General features: G+C 34.8%; 3 protein-coding genes across 10 annotated transcripts; 1 reads left to right on the forward strand and 2 right to left on the reverse strand.

Moving 5' to 3' along the window:
* Window positions 1-738: 738 nt before the first annotated feature.
* On the reverse strand, window positions 739-7,397 carry LOC140825124 (extra-large guanine nucleotide-binding protein 3-like). Of its 5 annotated transcripts, none has more exons than XM_073186683.1 (9): window positions 7,234-7,397; window positions 5,450-6,496; window positions 5,223-5,360; window positions 4,517-4,621; window positions 4,251-4,430; window positions 3,006-3,171; window positions 2,083-2,330; window positions 1,820-1,992; window positions 739-1,550 (listed from the first exon to the last, which is right to left on the reverse strand). In XM_073186683.1, exons 2-9 carry the CDS (start codon window positions 6,416-6,418, stop codon window positions 950-952), a joined length of 2,580 nt encoding a protein of 859 aa, XP_073042784.1. In that variant the 5' UTR covers window positions 6,419-6,496; window positions 7,234-7,397; the 3' UTR covers window positions 739-949. The 5 variants fall into 5 exon arrangements, with proteins under 5 accessions (XP_073042784.1, XP_073042785.1, XP_073042787.1 ...); XM_073186684.1 differs by having other exon boundaries at window positions 7,155-7,397; XM_073186686.1 differs by having other exon boundaries at window positions 7,096-7,397.
* A 2,040-nt stretch (window positions 7,398-9,437) lies between these two features.
* Window positions 9,438-12,831, forward strand: LOC140825127 (vacuolar protein sorting-associated protein 25). Of its 3 annotated transcripts, none has more exons than XM_073186690.1 (6): window positions 9,438-9,563; window positions 10,821-10,960; window positions 11,871-11,924; window positions 12,010-12,098; window positions 12,180-12,255; window positions 12,390-12,831. In XM_073186690.1, the coding sequence occupies exons 1-6, from the start codon at window positions 9,505-9,507 to the stop codon at window positions 12,509-12,511; spliced, it is 540 nt and encodes a 179-aa protein (XP_073042791.1). In that variant the 5' UTR covers window positions 9,438-9,504; the 3' UTR covers window positions 12,512-12,831. The 3 variants fall into 3 exon arrangements, with proteins under 3 accessions (XP_073042791.1, XP_073042792.1, XP_073042793.1); XM_073186691.1 differs by lacking the exon at window positions 9,438-9,563 and adding an exon at window positions 9,615-9,834; XM_073186692.1 differs by lacking the exon at window positions 9,438-9,563 and adding an exon at window positions 9,857-9,876.
* A 306-nt stretch (window positions 12,832-13,137) lies between these two features.
* LOC140825125 (protein IWS1 homolog 1-like) lies at window positions 13,138-18,227 on the reverse strand. Of its 2 annotated transcripts, none has more exons than XM_073186689.1 (11): window positions 18,041-18,227; window positions 17,310-17,784; window positions 16,367-16,483; window positions 15,349-15,560; window positions 15,132-15,261; window positions 14,990-15,052; window positions 14,815-14,892; window positions 14,417-14,505; window positions 14,260-14,325; window positions 14,012-14,165; window positions 13,138-13,582 (listed from the first exon to the last, which is right to left on the reverse strand). In XM_073186689.1, the coding sequence occupies exons 1-11, from the start codon at window positions 18,058-18,060 to the stop codon at window positions 13,484-13,486; spliced, it is 1,503 nt and encodes a 500-aa protein (XP_073042790.1). In that variant the 5' UTR covers window positions 18,061-18,227; the 3' UTR covers window positions 13,138-13,483. The 2 variants fall into 2 exon arrangements, with proteins under 2 accessions (XP_073042790.1, XP_073042789.1); XM_073186688.1 differs by having other exon boundaries at window positions 15,349-15,569.
* Window positions 18,228-20,398: the final 2,171 nt, after the last annotated feature.

Consider the following 20,398-nt stretch of genomic DNA (forward strand, 5'->3'; position numbering starts at 1 on the left):
TCGATTTTTTTGGTATAATTGATTGATGACGAAAACAAAACATAAATTTTTAATCTTGTTCGAGTATCGATGAAAATAGACGAATCAAGCATGCGAAAAGAACTAAAATTGAAACACAAAATATGTTTTACTTTCAAAACAAATGATTTAAATAAAATGTCAAAAAAAATCAAAAATAGAAAAAAAAAGAATTATATTATATTTTTAAAAGAGCAAAAAAAAATTTAAAAATGAAAATTTTTAGTGAAAGTAAAAGAAATATTAAAACAAAAAATCCAAAAAAATGAAAAAAAAATTTAAAATATATATATAAGCTTTTTAAAAAAAAATTGTGGTACATCATCCTTTACCGTGGGGATGTCACGGTAGAGGATCCTAGTTCGTGATGGACACAAGGAGATTAATTACCCACAACTTTAATTTTTTTTGTTTTAAGGAGAAGCTAAGTTGCGCTTGTTATCCAATTTCAAAGTCCTAAGTTCCATGCCAGTTTGATCCTTGTGGGAAAAAGAATTAGTATGTTACACTTAAAAGCTACGAACATAACTAAATAATTTTTTCCATTTTATTTTTCAAAATTCACATAATGAACTAATTAAGTGAATTTTGAGGCAAACTTTTTTAATGTGTTTCCATTAAAAATTTTCCCAATTTATTTGGAACGAGTAAGGAGGATTCACACGTTGATTTGTTTCTTTTCTTGTCTGCGATGTTCAACGTTAAGCATTACATGTAATATTTCTATCAGAATGATTCTTCGACTAATCGCCGGAAAGTCATAAAGGTGTACCACAACAGATATTATTACAATCAAGAAACCTGGGGAAAGTCATCTAAAGGATGCAAAAAATAAAATATTTATGAATGAAGTTTATCGATCTCATCTCAGTTTCTTCACTATCTATACATAAATCCCAAATGATTTTTTCAAGAGTCACACACACCACTTTTACTCATGCGGGATAAAGGGCGAGCCGCTCACTTCTGTGGTACTGTAAAACGAGTCTTCTCCGCCCCCGTAATAGTTATCTTCTTTCTCGTCATCCCATCTAACGACTTCTCTTATATACTTGAAAGCTTCATCCACTGTGGGTCGGTCTCTCGCCCTTGACTGCCAAACAAAGAGCTTTCGTCCAGTGAGGGCCGCATAAAGATCCTTGAATTTCATTGCTATGTAGAAGTAAGCTTGGTGCGCTAGCGACTGGTTGTTGTTGTGGGGCCGAACCGGACTGAAATCGGTGAACCATTCACAGGAGCCAATTGGAGCCCGGGTGATTTTTTCCTCGAAAAGATCGTACTTGTTCAAGACCAAGACAAATGGTGTATCCTTGAAACATGGATGTCTGACTGTTGTCTCAAAGAGGTCCCGACTTTGAATCATCTTGTTTTGAAGGACGCCGTTTTTGCTACCAACAATGTCTGGAGAAAGACACAGTTGATCGTAATCACTCAGAGCCACACAGAAAACGACCACGCTAACGTCTTCGAACATTTCGACCCACTTGCATCCTTCATTCATCCCCTTGGCGTTTACTCTAATAAGTTGATACCTGATTATCAGATTATTAAAGTTAACGTTTTTCTCATGTCGATGATGATTTTAAAAGCGGACGGCTGCAACAGGAGACAGCATTTACGTGATTCAGCACAATACCAAAATGCCTAGAACTTATTTAAAACTAGCTATCACACGATCCCTATCAATGGTTTACACAATCTTTACTATAACCAAGTCTAAATAAATCGTACGGTGTCAATAATATCGAATCTCCTCATAAACAATTTTTTTACTCAACAATCTAAGAATAATTCTACTTACTTTGTCTGCGGCGGGGGCACGGCATCAAGATTTTCAGTGTAGGTTTCCGACATTGGGCTACGATCATCCAGTGTGAACTCCAGAAAAGCCAAACCATTCCCTTGAGTCACCCCTTCAGCATACAGTATATCACGGTCTGAAGGATCATACTCATTGCTCGATATTTCAACAGCCTGTCGGGGAAAACAAAAAAGTTCGAGTCAACAGAAATGCAACTGGTTTAATAAAAATTGTGCAACTAGACCCAAAACAGAATACAATACCCTGCTTAAGAAGTACTCAGCCACGTCAGGTAAAAAGTGAAGTTCGTTCTTTCTCCTGTACGTTTCCTGTATGGCAGAATATCGCCACACTTCTTCAACAAGTGGAGCATACTCACGCGTTGCAGCAGGAAAGAATGCATCTAAATCTCCCGTAGCTATGATATCCAGGAGCCAATCAGAGAAATGCTTCAGTCTCGGATTGAGGGAATATATGCATTGATTTGATTCAATGGATTCCGAGTCTTCCCCTGTAGGATGGATATTCACTCAATTATCGTAAGAAAGTTAAGGTATTCTAGAACTTTCATTAGTCATAGGACAAATGTACATCCAAAAATTAAAAGTAACTAAAGTTATTGCGATACTAGAACAAAAAATAAAGTCAATTTATTCTCGAACCTTAAAAACACCGATCTCACAACTTTTATGACAACCAACGAAGAAAAGAAGAAATATATCTAACATTTCAGTCACCAGACATTAAAACAAGCAGACTCAACCTTATTTTCCAAAAATTCAGTTTCACCCTATTACAATTTCTCCCATACAATTATTATTTTAAATTTAATTTCCATCACTCCCGACAACAATTATATTATTATATTATATCAACCCGTTATAATATATTTTCAAATTTCATGACCGCGCACAATATCATAAAATTATTTAACCAAATACAGTAGCAAATATTTCTTTCAAAAAACAAAAAACCAAACAGACATCACATCATCTAGCTCATTTTTGAACATGCATTTTTAGAAACCACTGAATTAGTAAACAACAGCTTATGATTAAAGAGTTTCCTATAAATCTAAAAAAAATTCGTAACTGTGCACGAGAACAAGTACAAAGAAAGATAAATGAAAGAAAATGACAAGGAAACAGGAAAATAATATAATTTAGCATAGTTATTCTTTTATTACCTGATTCATCAGAACCTTGCCTTTTGGATTTTGATACAGCTTCCTCCTCGAATCGTTCTCGACCATCAAGCAGAATGCTAAGATACTTATACATGTTGCTCTGGATCATAAGCTTGATATCCTGCAGTTCTTCATATGTAAACTTGCTTCCATACAAAAATTTGGCCTGTTTCGTGAGAAAAAAATGAGTAGTGAACTAGATATAACATAAAAAGCTATGACAAGACAATCACTGTACATCTGAGAAAACATTAGTATCTAAACTCAGCCAACCGTGGTCAACTGAACCCATCAAAGGGATTGCATTTTTTAAGATTGTTTGACTTAAGCTGATATCACATAGAAAATGAAGAGTTTTTAACAAACATGATTAAAATGGTCCACGAAACATTAGCTGAGAATCTTAAAAGCCCTCAACCAAATCACCGCTTGATGCCGAAGAAACAAATAGCCAAGTCAAAATATTTACGTCCTCCCATCCAACAACACAAATACCAATCATTCTGTTATACATAATTTTAAATGTATGGTGATAACCGAGAAAATGGCGTTTAGCACTATCATGTAAACCAAAAAAACATGTAAACCGAGAAAATGGCGTTTAGCACTATCAATAATTTAAAACCTTGTGTTCTGAAAATCAGGTGTAAAACTCCTTATAAATGCAACGAAAATACCTGCTTTAAAAACAATGGTTTTACAAGACAACTAATTTATAGCTGATTTCGTTTTCGTTTTATTTTAATTTATTATTTTTTTATTAGCAAGAGGAAGAGAAAGATTCGTGATGGAAAGAATGGAAAAGTAGTCAGAAGATAGGAGAGAAGCAAGTCACTTACTCCAATAAATTATCTCAATATCCCTGATCAAAACTTTAAGAGTCAACACCAAATAAACTTAAACAAAAGCATCTCAGCTAAGTCTTGAAGAAACAAAGAGAAAAGTTGAGAAAGGTGCACGTGAAAACTTCAAGGACGTAATACTTTAGTTCTTGTAAAAACAATGAAATGCTTTAAAGAATATAAAATTTCTTCACTAAGTTACCCACAACATGCAAATTCTTTAAATAGTACTGGTGAAATTTCTTCACTAAGTTACCCACAACATGCAAATGCTTTAAGCAGGTAACAATGATGTAACGGTGAAAACTTACAAAAGTAAATTATTTCAGGTGAAATTTTAACCAAATTAGCTGTCGCAAGTTCCTAGCAACAATGTCACTTTTGACCACTTCATCATGGTTACCTGCTTGAAAATAGTACTGGTCCCAGAGCCTTGCAGTCCAAGCAGCAGAAGCTTCTGGATCTTTTTCTGCTCTAGATAATTTGGTACGGTAGTATAATTGCTAGGCTCATCCTTATGTCCATGAGGCTGACCTTGTGGTACAGGTAAAGAGAACAAGGAGCAGACAAATCTGGTTGATGCCTGGAAGAATTTAGAGTTGGTGAAACGATTCGCTGGACATGCAACAGTATTTGGAACGTAATTTCATCAATATTCCTGAAACTTACCTTTTCCCATATATTTCCTCTAATATTATTTTGTCCTTCCTCCTCGTAACGGCCATCATCATATACCCAAAAATGGGTATCACGAGGACATTGCACATTTGCCAACTGTATCAAGTACAAAACAACAAACAAAAACTACTTTCACAAAAGTGAAACCAAGATTCAGCAAAAAGCATTGGTGACATAAGTAGAACCATAAAGTTGAAGGCCCACAGGATTGAATCATTTGAAACATCATGCGAAAAGCAAATGACTTAAAGCCAAAAACATCACGTTCTCCCATTCCTATGTCCTTAAAATTGTCTTTTTGATATTATTACTCTTCTAGCCCTAATTCGGCAAGCCGATCATAGCATTTAAATGCTACAAATTGAATAGAAGGATTTATTCATAATCATGGTGTCTCATAAACTCTTACATTGTATCCACAAAAGTATGACTATGATCAAAGCTTTACAAAAGTGCTATAACACAGCATAAGATCATTAGCTTCTTTTGTTCCTATCTTTTCCATATTAGATATGATAAAGATTTATGTAAAGTTATTACGAGTTGTGAGGTGTGACCTTTAAGTAATTGATATTTATGTGATTCGCGTAACTAACCTAACAATGAAAACAAAACACGAACTCTCCTAAATCACATCATTTTTCTACAAAAGTATAAAAAGATTCTCACATTAACATCTGGCTCTAAAAAGACGAACCTTTAGTATTCTCAGCTCAAGTTTTGTTATTTCTCGACCATTGATGTATACCTCAGTATTCCCATTGCTTGCATGAGGACTAAGTTTTCCAGTAAAATTCAAGTTTGAACTAATAATTATCTCTGGCTTTTCTCCGTCCTGTCAAAATGGAATCCGAAAACCATATGAGCATTTTCAGTTCCCAAGATAAGATTTACAGTAATAATGAACAATGAAAAATGTATCACCTTTCCCCAAAGACCTGATTCCTTGTCATACCAATAGCGGCCTGGCTTCAACTTCCTAGGAGGCAAAGGGCATCCGAAAAGTTCGGCCATCTCTTCTGGTTTCAGAGGACACCCGTTAACAATCAACTGCTCTGGTCGAAGTTGGTTCGCCGAACACTCTTTCTCGCCTTTCATTATTTGTTTGACTTCCAATGGACTAAGTAAACGTGACAAAAGCCTAGAATGTTTGCCCAGTTTAGACCTCTTCGACTCGTCAATCGGCTCACTGATGCAAGTAACACATTTGCGCCCTTCTGGCATCGAACCCATCGCTCTAAGCACGCAATTGCTGCAATATTTTGCATCACAAACCAGACATGATTCCTTGGTCTCCCACTTTCCTTTTCCACACCTATAACACATTCTCGTTTTCTTTCTCCTCTTCTTTTCTTTGGTGACACCAACATATTCGGGAAACACTTGTTTCTCTGTATCCACGACTCTCCTGTCAGATCTGTCACCTGTATTAAAGGTGACCACTGTGGCTCTCCTCCCGTCATTGGAAGAGTCTTTTGGAACATTACTTTGGCGACTGTGCACTGAACCGGGAGAAGCTGAAGGGGATGGTGAAGAAAAATCAGCATTTTGCAAAACAGACACCTCGGATTCCGAACTTCCAGACATCCTGGGACTGTGATTAGAATGATTTGCAACGCTCACGATACGTGACATGGGCAAAAGGATTGGTTCTACAACAGGGGTCATATGGCGGGTCACTAATCTTCTAGACTGGGAAAGTGGTTCAGCAATTGGAATCGCATCTGCATTCATATCAAGGGGTTCGGCTCGGGGAATTTCATACGAAACAGGAGGACCATCATACTCTAACGCTATTGAATAATCCAGGTTATCCTCATCGGGAATGGGCGCCCCTGCAGGAAGCATTTTCCTCACCATATCCCTCCAATCCTCGGACCCATTTTTATCCATGATTCCTCACACCAATCTGCCCCCTTCTTCTATCAAGCAACGGCCCCGGTTATTCACAATACAATAAGTTTCAATGTCCTAAAAATTCAATAAATACACTTTAGAAACAAGTGAAATGCAAGATCTATTAAACTGAGAAGCAAAACAAATGGAGAGTTACAGTTTTATCAAATCAGAAAATAAAAACTTATTAAGTAATTTGCACAATCAAAAGGAATTTTCTCCCTTACAGAACCAATAAAAAAAAATACCTGCAATATAGTCAATTCTGCAAAGCATTCATAAATTGAAATTTCCAAATCAAAAACTAAAAACCCAAAAAAACGGCGCAAGCGGACCACTTTTCCACTAAAAACCTATTTCGACAACTCATAGAGATCAAGCATCCGCGAATTTTCAGATCAAACTTGTCAACTTGAAAACAAAAGCTTCAAGATTCTGAAAGTTGAAAATTCGGGGTCATACATTCGACAAACTTCCAACTTGTAAATCAGCTCAATTGCATCTCAATTCATCCAACTTTTCAACTTTCATCAAATTACAAATCCAAAAATGAGAATCCAGAACTCTCATGAAAAAAGAGTGAAAAAAATATAACTTCACAAAAAAGAAACAAACTTTACGCACGAAAGAGCGATTGATATGAAAAATAAAGAGCCTTTCAAGCACACATGTACGAATTAAAAAGACAGGCAAAGAAGGTGAATGGATCAATGAGAAGAAAAGGGTAAATTACTAGTAATGAAAGCTGCTTTCTTGGGCTTTAAAGCTCCGAAAAATCAAAAGGGGTAAAGTATTACTATGAAAGAATTTACCCTTTTCAAGAAGATATCACGAACAAAGATTATTGCATAAAACATAGATTAAATTTTCATTCTTTTTACAGAGGGACAAGAAGAGCTGTATATGTAAAATTGAAGAATAGAAACTGGAGAGATGATTTGCTGAAATACAAAGAGGAGAGATACTGGGGTCCACGTGAGTGCACGTTTTGGACTGCGTAATAATGTCCGGGTATGATAATGATGATGGAGTGAAAACCTGTTACTGCCATATTCATTTGAAAAGTCCATTGTTGACCCTTTCAAAGAAACAAAATTATACATTTATTTTATTAAATTAAACAATTCGATAGCATGACCAAGAAACTGTTCGTAACTTCTAAAAAAACGTGATTTTTATATTCTTCTTCGTAAATTTATAAAGAAAAAACAAAAATAATTTATAAGTTTGTTATATGGTTATTTTGAAAATATAAAACAGTTTTTTTTAAATTTCAATTGAACCATGTTTTATGGGAATTATTAGGATAGCTCGTTTACACATTTAAATTTTTATTTATGTTTCCCAAAATTGATGGAATAAAGTGAAAAAAAAACATGTGGATGACCACATAATAAATGTCAACTGAGGCTTAGATTGGATGATACCAAACCAAGGAAACCTTGATGGTGAAGTTGCATTATTGAGGTGAGACCTACTAGTACCCTGCCACCCCCTCGGCCCCCCACACCCCCCCCCCCCACCCCCCCCCACAACAAAAAAAAAAATAAATAAATCATTTTATTTGTGATACTGACTTGGAAATTTATTGATCGTCAAAGTTTTTTTCTTTTTGGGTTTAGTTATCTGCTAACTGTTTTAATATGAAATGGGTTGGGTGGATAAAGGAGCAGTTCATGTACTAATTCGGGGGACATATCTAACAGACAACGCAAAAATGGAAAATCAAGAAAAAGCTATATTGTTTTGTTTTTTTGGAGAAACACTATAACACATTTAAAGAAGATTTAATTTTGTTTTTACGCAATTCATTTGTTTGAAATGGTTAGCTTTTAAGTGATGAAACCAAATTTACACAACAAAGTGTCAAATGCAAAGTATTAGTACAAAATGACAACAATATAATAGTGAAAACTCGTAGTCGCAATTTTTGTATGTACATAAATATATGGACAGACATAATTTGCAAATCTTTAAAAGGTATTGACAGGAGAAATCGAACTTTTAATTTTTGGTCAAGCACTTAAGTCCTTACAAACACCTTCTCGAGATTTGCAAGTTATTATGTTAGTTTGTAAGTTTATATATAAATAAACATATGAACTAACACAATAGTATTATTGTTCCTCTACTTCAAATAATAAAGCTTGTAATAAACACCATGTCTAAAGTGGACAACTACGTGCATTCAAACAATGAAAAATAATAGTATGATCATAACATTTTGTTTCCACTAGCAATTTTATATCGAATATAATGTTTGACGGGCTATATTATTTAACACTCCGATTTATTAAGTTTGAAATTATCATGAGATTCTATCGCCCCGAAAAAAAAAAAGAACAATATGTGTGTAAACAAACAGGTTGCTCCGATGGTATCAAATTTATATCATATCAAACGGTTGACTAATGCGGCGGCACATGTTCTGACAGAATTTTCTATTTCCTCTCTTACATTCATATTTTGGATGTCGGATGATTTTCTGTTCTGGCTTGAAAAACTTGTAATTGATGACATCTGATTATTGATTAAAGAATGCAAATTCTCTCGTAAAAAAAACAGGTTATCCACTTAAAACGGGTTCTATATCCATCTTACATATAACTATTTCTAATTTGATTTAATTAATAATCTCATTATTTGTATTTCTATGAAAATTACTGATTTTGTCATAAAATCAAATAATTATAACTTTTGACATGCATTTAGCTACTGCCAAGCCCTAGTTAAACTAACTCAATTTTATCCACAAGATTACTCTTTTTATCCAACCTATTTAAGTTATATTTTGTTTTCATACATCTCAATTATATAATTTAATTTTTAATTTATCCTTATCTTTATACTTTTTTACTATTTTTTTATATTAAATTAATATCGATAATTATTTGTATCATTATTTTATTTTATTTTATTTTATTAAATTTTTCATTGAATAATGTTAAAAATAAACATTTTTTTATATAAAATTTATCTTTTTAAAACATTTTTTAATAACGATGGGACGAAGAACTGTTATTTTGTTCTAGTTACTGTAATCTTCTGACTTTAAAGATCTGATCCGAAGCAAAGAAGAAGATATGCAGACGTTGGGTGAATTCATACTTCCCCACTTCTTTAACTACCCTCCTTATTTCACGTAAATCTCTCTTCCGATTTTTACCATTTTGTGATAGTAATTTTTTTAATATCAATTTTTGTTGCTTAAAATTGGTATTTGTTTTGGGTTTTTTGTTGCTATGAAGTAAGCGTTATTTATGGATTTTTAGTATTAAGCTGTAAGAGCCTCGGCTTATTTCTTTATTTTAGGATTGTAAACGAAAGATTAGTGGTTGGATCGAATTTGTTGAGGAGTGGATGTGAGAAATTATGCAGTATCTAATTGCTGAAGGATACACAAAAAGGAAAAGGTTATGAATCGGGGGGATATAGTGAAGAAACATTTAAATGGCGTGTGTTTCTTTTCACCTCAAATTGGAATTTGCTGTGTTATTTGGGTGGAAATATTTTAGAAACAATGAGCAATTTATGTTGTTTTATTGAGCTCATTTATTCTACACTCTAGAGGTCACCTTTTTTTTCTTGACATGGTCCCGCAGTATATCCTGTAGGTGCTCGAGTTATGGGGATTTTTTACGGTGCTTGTTTTGATTCATCGGCTTTTGTAACATCTTTCATTGAATTAATGATGTTTGTTTAATCAATTCAAACATCTCAATTCTCAGTGAATCAATTTTTGTGTGGTGGCTGATTTTTCTTTTTGGCAACAAGAGGTAGGGATCGAGCGCTTACATTGGAATAGATAAACCATGCCAACTCAGGCTACACGAAGAATTAGTACTTGAATCAAGCCATACTTTTTTCCTTGTCATTTTCGTATAATATGAAAGGAGATCTCTACCTTCTACCTGAGTGGATTTCCTAGATTGATGAATATGTTGGCTGTACTTGTTGGTGTCAGTTGATGTTGGTTTGTATGATGTTTACTCCTTAGGTAACATTAGAATCAAGTACAGAGAATAGTCATGTTATGGTGGGGAGATAATGCATTTAAACACCATTTGATTTCCATAAGGAGAATGCCAATGAACGTTGGCTTACATGGCACTGTGACTAGAGGTTTTTCTAGTCCTCGTGTGCATTGCATCTCAACATTGACCTTATCTTTGATCTTTTCCGTGTTGTCTTCAAATTTCGATATGATAGATGAAAATTTTCTGTGAAATCTTATGCTTTCCATGGAAATTGGTCGCAGTGGTGCTAGATTTTCTTCAAAATTTATGGATCGAAGTTGTTCTGGAGCTGCAAGCATATTACTTCATTTATTCTGTTCCACAGGCTCTTTCAAAGAGAAACCTTTGTCCTTTTGACACAATAACTTTTCTTTGTTTTGTAGTTTGCAGCCGGTTAAAGAAACTAGGGAGAAGCAGATACAACTCTGGAAGGAGTTGATACTTGATTTCTGCAGAACTCAAAAAATCTTTACTGTTGGACTGGAAGAAGATTTCCCGTTGTTCAGTAATCCTGGTATTGAAAGTAAGTCTTCCTGTTTAAGTTCCTCTTCCAAAGAAACATATATCTCCATGTTGTTTTTATTTTAGTTGTTCCTCTTTCAAGAAATATATATCTTCATGTTTTTATTTTAGTTGTTCTTCTTTCAAAGAAATATATATCTCCATATTGTTTTTATTTTAGTAGTTCCACTCTTCTGATTCTTTTACATGTCTCTGTGGAATTAATTTAATGTACTTTGCTACCTACAGATAATTGACTCATTTTCGACCAGCTGAACGGTCCTTTACTAGCTAACATTGTACTGGACTCATGCCTGTAAATTGTGGTTCTTACTTTCTACTTTCTATTATTGTTTTGGAAATTGATTGTGATTGTTTTTGAGCGAGATGGATATCTGACTTGCTCAAAATTTGAACTGCCAGCATCCGCCCAAAAACTAATACTGGCTTGGGTTTCCTCTTGTTGGATAATCACAACTGTACCCTACAAAGTAGAGCAATGTGAACGTGATCTGTGTGGTAGAGTAGGTGAGAAAGTAGGTGAGAGTGTTGTTTGAACAGGAGCATTCAGATGCTTATAGGATAGCATTGCGTATATAATAGCGCTATAACACGGGAGTGACCTATGAAAGAAAAATATGAAAATTAGAAAGTTGTGATTAATAGCTTAATACCTCATTGCAAGTCCTGGCTAACATTAAAAATCGGGATATTTGACACTTTGCAAATTGCTACTTCTCGCCAAATAGAAGATGTCGTGATTGGATTGCTATAGCATTGTCTTTACTCTTTATGAGGAAAAACCTTGTAAATTGGGTTCCTTAAGGGATATTATGTGACCTTTTATTTTTGTATTTCAGTTATTATTATTATTGCAAAAAGTTTGTGATTTTGATTGTTGATCGTTTAATGTTCGGATCCTGATACTACAGGATCTTTAAGTCATGAAGCCAGGGAGGCATTTCTGTCAGCCTTAGTTTCCGAAGGTGTGTACATGTTGTACGGAACTATTAAGTTGATATAATCTTTATAAAAAGGTTGATCACTTATATTTTTAATTAAAATCAACAGGACGTGCAGAATGGTTAGATAAAGGTCACAGAAAATGTTTAATCCTTTGGCATCGGATCCAAGATTGGGCTGACTTGATATTGCGCTTCGTGAGTGTCAATCTATTTTCCATTGAAGTCCTGATTTCCTCGAATCTTTGCTCTATGTAGGATGTCTCTTGTGATTTACAGGTGAAGGATAATGGATTTGAGGACAGTGTCATGACGGTTGAGGAAATACGTTCAGGGGTCGAGTCTCGAGGGACAGGTACATATTCTTAGCTCTTGAATCTTGCATACACAATTTGTGTACGAGGAATACCTTTTTTCCTTTTTTATTTGTTTTCTACGTGATTTCTGCAACCGGACAAATTCTCAGTCTTGTCCGTCTATGGAAACCAGAGCTTCATGGAATGGACCGCACAATTCTAATGCGAGCCTTGAAGCAGCTAGAGCATAAGGGGAAGCTTGCCATCTTCAAAGGAACGTCAGCAGACGAGGAGGGTGTTAAATTTTCGTTGTAAATTTACCGCCTTCCATCAAAGACAAGCTCCAGATGGCCAGTTCTTTTCAACAGACTTGTGTCCGAGAGTTCCCAAGATTTGTATTTGCAGAATAATTACGACAATGTCATGGTCCAAGTTCATCAAAACTTCAGCTATTCCAAAGGTTGTCTTGCCTAGAGATGTTCGTGTATCCATGGGTTAGCTGGAATTGGTGATGCCTTGTCATGTGAGTTTAGTTGGTGCCAAGGCAAAGAAACGTGCATAATTATTACTTTGTCATTGAATACACACATATAAATGTCTTTAAATATATATATAAAAAAATGATACGTTATATAGCTATCCCGATCTTTAATAGTTTAATTGAGATACACTATTAGATTCGTGAACCCCGTTCTATCTTAGCATGTCACACCTCCTGAGAAAGCAGAAATTTGTCGAGCGAAGTTTAACCATTGAGCTTCCATTGTTCTAAAACAGTACCCCTATACGGAGGCGAATACTCGTGCAATGTTATGCCGTCGTGCAATGTAAAGGGGCTTCATGGTTGAGAAATGAAATAATCAGAAACACCTGCTAAAACACTATGCAGGATCACAAACTGTTTTATCCATTCGATCAAAGAGATAAATTTTCATAAAAAATGATATTAAAAATTTTATTATTTGAGAGCAACTAGGCTTATCGCTCTTGCTGGATCTGCCTCAGATGCGCCATCCGATGGGAGGATTCAATCGCCTGTTAATTACATCAAGTACTCATCCTAAACAAAAAAACCACTCATCCCAAAGCAGAGATTTTGAAACGATACTAGAACAGAATGCATGTAAATCCCAAACCATACCGCTAAGGTATGTAGTTATCATAATTCATACATCGCACATGAACGCTACCATTATCACTCAAGTCAATCGAGGACTTAATACTTTAGTCCAATGTTTTAATTCTGAAAACCACCAAGTTCTAATCATATTTATAGCAGTCAGAGCACTACAGGTATTTCACCATGCCACGACCCTCCACGCTGAGTTTGGTAGCCTGTAGCTGCTTCCGTTTTGGTGCTTTCAGTTGTTGTAGCTTCTTGTTCATCTGCCAGCATTAAAAAATTGGAGCATGTAACTAACTACTTCTGATAAAAAAAACGAAAAAGTTTGGATGAGAATGAGCTCAGCCATAGTAGGAGTAAGGACCACGGCCATTAAATATTATAAACTTGGTCGGATGAGCAGATAAGTAGATTTTATGTTGAGTCAAAATCAAACTTTGATATTTTCATAGAAAAGCCACATATAGCCACCAAAGAAGGTACCTCGCTGCTAAAAATGAAAGAAGGATGAAATAGCTTAACAGCATACGATTACAGAAATGCAACCAAACCCAACAAAGATTTGGCAATTTTTCTCTTTGGACAAACAGCACACTATGACAATGGTAATCCAAATGTTTATACTTAATTCCAGGATGCTAAACGTGAATTTTCTGTATAAAACTGTCTCAAAAGGAAAGAGAGCAGCTAACCTTCACCCGACGCTGATCTTGAACCATTTGTTTAGCTCGTGCTCGAACTTCATCTGGATCCACCTTGGATTGAGGACGCACCACAAAATCCATTGACATTGCTTCAGGTCTCGAGGCATGTTGCCTAGAGGATGACTGACCAGATTTTGCCCCCCTTCAAATTATGAGAAACACTGAAGCTTATGTGTGTACTCTAAAAAATGGAACCACCAGATAAAAGAAACAATCAGGTTCAGACTGCAACTTACTGTGAAAATTCAGCTAAATCAAGGTCATCGTCTCTGGCTGCCATGGCTCCTGCTTTACTCGTCACCCTGCAGAGGTTTAAAATAGCCATTCTTTTAATATGCATCTATTGAGACATTTACCATACAAACTTTCTGTCGCCGAAAAGATTATCCATACTTCTTGACAGAGGGGCTCCTGAAAACCCGTTCATGCTCAAAGTTTTTCATATCCTCAAACCTTGTGCTTTTGTTGAATATTGGTCGACTCTGCATGAATAACATTCAGAAAGTTGAATGGATTCAAGAAAACAGTATTAAAATATGATTAAAATTATCACGAACATTTGAAATTGCTAGAATTATACAATCAAAAAAGGGGAAATTTATTGGTAACAAGAATTCCACATTTCCAGACCTAGAAATAGAATTAGAACAGCTCCATATTTTGCTTTTATCATAATACAAGTAGTAATTCCACGTTGATACAATATACAATAACTACTATACTCAAGCAGGAGAAAGCAGAATGGAGGTATCAAATTCTTCAATTAAATGGGATGAAAGGTTATATTTTACCCATTTATCAACCAACTCTTTAGCGAGTTTTCTGTTGGATGTAGTCTCCTCGTCAGATTTGGAGAAAAACATGATGACCTGTCAAAATATGATATGGCCAGTTTTCAACTTAACCCATAGCAATAGGAAAGACGGTATTAAAACAAAAAACAATCTTCAGGTTATGCAAACTCACCTTTCCAAGGCCACTCCGCTTTAGTTGTTCTCTTCTGTCATGCTGCTCTAAATCAATTGGCAACTGCAAGGCAAGGACACTATTAGTGTCCAAACAATTTTTTATTTTAACAAGAACACTTAGAAAATGTCGCAGTCCATACATCATGCAGGATCTTTAAAACTGCAGCACGGATGTTAATATTTGGCAAGCTTCCATCTGGTAGTGGTTCAAGCCAATTCTTCAAAAGATTTAAAACTCCATGATCGAGAAATTCTTGCTGAAGTTGTTTTCTAAACAAAAAGCCTCGGGAAAGAAGATTAGAACAATTCCAAATATACAAACGGAAATGTACAAAACAAGAGGAACAAATGACTAACTTAGCAAGGACATCCATGAGAAGAGGAAGCTTCTTTAATTTATTTACAGCAGGCTTTCCCTCTCTGTTAAGGTCTGCATCTTCTTCTGCAACAATTTCAAGCTCAGCCATGATCTTCTCTACAAGTAATGCAGTTTCTGCAGGACTCTTTTCATTTTTCTTCTTTTTCTTTCCCATCTTGAAAAGCTCGTTGATTTCCTCGTCTTCTTCTCCCTCTTCTGCCTACAAAAATAATACAGTTCAAAGACCAGTTAACTCCCTAAAGTAAGGATGATAAAACCTGGTAAAAGAACAAAATAAAAACAACAAAAAGAATAATAACTATGTCATTACAGTGTTGATATAGTTTTATGGCTGCTGAATCTACATAAAACCTTTTACATTGATTGAAAACTCATTGGAATATAAACAATTGGATCTAACTTAATTCTTAAACAGAGAAAAAACGAGAGGTGAAAATAATTATCAGAAACTATGAGAGAGAACATGGATCAGAGTTTATTTCTGCATTGAAGTGCTCAAGGTCAATTACCATGACATTTGTCAACAGAAACCAAATCATAGAACAGAAAAAGGATAACGATCCTGCAGTGGATAATGTGTAAAGAGATCAGGTACATTCGAGATCATGAATGCAAGAGAACAAAATCAATTTGGACATATTGTCTATTTTTGTTTATACAGGCCGGTATAGTTTGTCATGGCAACTTTAATTCAAGGCAAATCATTACTAAAAAGTATTTTGGCACTATCATAAACAAATAGCCTAAATTCTTTACTAACTTGGTGAACTTATTGGATAACCAAAAACAAGCAGGTGATTGAGCACCCACGACTTGCGTTGACACATGATATAGCTAGGTTGATGGTTCAATAGTCTTATCCAAGTAAATACTATTGTGACTGAGAGTTACAAAATATAGAGGACCGTGGTTATTTCATCTGTCTAGTTTCCACATAAGGCACGACAATTGATGTGGTTGCCATGCTCACATAATCCAAGTAAGATCCATTCTAACCTGGGGAGCACGACTAGGTGAATGTTCATTATCACTTCCATACCGGTCAGCAGGATCCACGCCACTGTCATCTATGAAGTTATCATCATCCAGAGTCCTAGCACCTTCTTGATCATCCTATACCATTTTGAAATCACACAAATCATTAAAACCATCAAAACTAATACATGGTGCATGTATATATAATTCAGCCGAAAACTTAAAAGTGTATATTGGCGTTATTGGAGCTAGGAACAAACTGAAGGGAAAAAAACAATCCATGGTGAAAGCAAGCAGAAGAAAATTCGATATTTCCAAAGCATGGCGAGAGCATGGGCAAGCAAAAATGACTCCAATACCAATACCACTTAAAAGTAATCTGTATGAAGCAATTAGTGTTGCGATATCATGACAGACATATTTGACAACATTTGAACAATGTGACAACTAAAACTGGCTTTTCCTCTACCCTTTGTGAAATCAGGACATTCTCAATTTAAGTGTAAGCAATCAGACCATTTTCCTCCAGAAATGAGATCACGACAATGGTCAGAAAGTCATAATTGTCGCTCTCAACATACTTGACTCGTATGCACCAGTTAAATAATACAGTTATACGACGCCAAAACTTAATCAAGTATATCAAAATTAAATTGCAGACAATTACTAAATTACTGATTGAAAAAAAAATTATTAAAGCAAACAAGAGCTCAGTTACACGTGGTAAAATTTAACGATATTCGTTACTACTAATGTTTCACCATATTTCCATTCACCTATCCACACCAATACAAATCATACCAAAAAGTTCACTGAATTCAACATAATTCCAAACCCAGATTACGCAAACCACCTAACACATGTAATAATAAAGCACGAGAAAAATACTCCACTCCACAAAACACACATTTTTAAACGACGTTGAATAAAATGCAGAGTCAAGTATCATGTAAATGAGCTAAACCTCCGAATCACCACCAGCTATGGTGGCCCACATCTCCTTCATCTCAGGATCAGCCTCTCTATCTCTCATTCTCCCTCCTCCGCTCCTTGCCACCTTAAACTTCTTACCCCCTTTCTCGACCTTCTTATTTTTCTCAACAATTTTCCTCTTCACCCCATTCTCCTTCTTCCTCTTTGTACCATCCAAATGATCATCTCTCACCATTCCAGCCACTTCCTGAATATCATCATCCCCATGATAATCCCCATCATCGTCATTCAATCCAAAATCCGCTGCACCCAAATCTTTCTCCGGTGAAGATTTTTTTATCAATCGCTTTCGTGGCTTCGCTTTCGAGTCGCTGTACACTGGAGTTGGAGATCGCTGGTGTCTATCATCATAGCCCCACGCCTCGTCGTATTGCTGAGGCTCATCACGATCAGATCGGATATCCTCGTCGAAATCCATCAATGGCTCGCCATCTTCATCTCGGTAACTGAACTCAAAACACATACATAAACAGAATTGATCCATTACAAAAAAAACAAGTATAATTCAACGTAAAAACAGTAAACTTTCACACAGACACATACACATATACGATACGAGATGAAGGTAAGGCAATTGACTTCTTAAACCCCCCAATTCTAAATAAAAACCCGTATTTTAAAAAATGACACATAAAAAGGCAGGTGATAGATTGTTCAAGAACCCTAATTTTGAGACATTCCTGATTGGGGAAGGAAACTTACGGATCGTTTTCATATGCCATGATTGATGGAGAAAAATACTCTCGCCTTCTACAGCGCAACTGCGTGAATGGGTAATATAGGCATATATGCGATACACATGCGTTCAGTGATGTATATAATCAACCGCCTTGGTAAATGAATACCTGCGTTGTGCTTATGGCTGGGGATATGAGGGATAATTCCCATTTTCGTCTTTTTCGTTAACGGTTTTTTTCATTTCAGTCCCACATGATTTTTGATTGCGTAAATAATCCTTCATGTTTTCAAAATATTCTCGAATTGGTCCATACCGTTACTCTGACGTTAAGTTTAACGTTGACTTGTGAAAAACTGCAAATATTAGCGACGGTTTTTCAAAAGCCGTCGCTAATTAGTGTCGTTACTATTTTCATAAAATAAATTTTAAGTTTTTTTAAAAAAATTTATTAAAATTAATTTTTTTTATTTAATGGAAATATTAAACCGTCGCTAATTAGCGACGGTTTGTTACACCGTCGCTAATTAGCCACGGAGTTTTACAAACCGTCGCTAATTAGCGACGATTATCTAACTCGTCGCTAATTAGCGACGGTTTTTATTTCCATAAAATAAAAAAATTACTTTTAATAAATTTTTTTAAAAAAACTTAGAATCGGACTATGCTAACAATATTAATAATCTTAACTAAAACTTAAAAATTTACAAAAAATTAAAGCGAAAAAGTTTACCCTAAGTCGAAACTAAAATCGCGTAAGAGAAAATTTTTTAAGTGTTGTGAAGTGGTGTGTATGAAAATGGAAAGAGAGTATATTTATAGACAGTTTGTTTTATGCTTTTGGTAAAATAGCGACGATGATTGCAAAACCGTCTATACTTCAAGGTTAATAATATTACCGTCGCTATTAGCGACGGTGTTATCAAAACTCGTCGCAAACTGTCTATAAAAATACTCTCTTTCCATTTCATCCACACCACTTAACAACACTTAAATTTTTTTTCTCTTACACGATTTTAGTTTCGAGTTAGGGTAAACTTTTTCGCTTTAATTTTTTGTAAATTTTTAAGTGTTAGTTAAGATCATTAATATTGTTAGCAGAGTCCGATTCTAAGTTTTTTTTTAAATTATTAAAATTAATTTTTTTATTTTATGAAAATATTAAACCGTCGCTAATTAGCGACGAAGTTTTTAAAACCTGTCGCTAATTAGCGACGGTTTATTAAAAACCGTCGCTGAATTGTCTATTCTTCAATGTTAATAATTTTACCGTCACTATTAGCGACGGTTCTAGTAAAATCCGTCGCAAACGGTTCTAGTAAAATCCGTCGAAAATATTTTTCTCTCTTTCCATTTCATCCACACCACTTAACAACACTTAAATTTTTTTTCTCTTACACGATTTTAGTTTCGAGTTAGGGTAAACTTTTTCGCTTTAATTTTTTGTAAATTTTTAAGTGTTAGTTAAGATCATTAATATTGTTAGCAGAGTCCGATTCTAAGTTTTTTTTTAAAATTATTAAAATTAATTTTTTTATTTTATGAAAATATTAAACCGTCCTAATTAACGACGAAGTTTTTAAAACCTGTCGCTAATTAGCGACGGTTTATTAAAAACCGTCGCTGAATTGTCTATTCTTCAATGTTAATAATTTTACCGTCACTATTAGCGACGGTTCTAGTAAAATCCGTCGCAAACTGTCTATTAAACCTACTCTAATTTTTCTCTCTTAAAATTAATTTTTTTTATTTTATGAAAATATTAAACCGTCGCTAATTAGCAACGAAGTTTTGAAAACCCGTCGCTAATTAGCGACGGTTTATATTAAACCATCGCTAATGTCAAGTCAACGTTAACCTTAACTTTGGGATGACGGTAGGGACCAATTCGGGAATATTTTGAAAACATGAAGGATTATTTACGCAGTCAAAAATCATGTGGGACTGAAATGGGAAAAGCGGTTAACGAAAAGGACGAAAATAGATATTATCCCGGATATGAGAGGTGGTTCCTCGGAACGTGTATTTATATATATATATATATATATATACAACGTAAAATGAAGGGGAAATCAGAAATAGATCATGGTACTGCATTATGAAAGTTTTTTTTCTTTTCCATCTTTGTTTTTTTTATTTTCCATCTTTCTTTTCATTATTTTCTTTTAACACGAGAAAATATAATTCACTTACCTCAATGTTTATCTTTGATGATATATATAATTCACTTACCTCAATGTTTATCATATTCTAAATTACTAAAAATAATTCATATGTATCATCAAATTAAAGCCATCAACAAACTTGTCTTGTGGTATGTTCACCACTAAATTTGTGCTTTTATTTAATGCTTTAACTATACATCAGTTGTGTGTCGTATTATT

Source organism: Primulina eburnea, chromosome 3 (genome assembly GCF_022965805.1).
Source record: "Primulina eburnea isolate SZY01 chromosome 3, ASM2296580v1, whole genome shotgun sequence".
In the NCBI taxonomy this organism is placed as follows: Eukaryota; Viridiplantae; Streptophyta; class Magnoliopsida; order Lamiales; family Gesneriaceae; genus Primulina; species Primulina eburnea.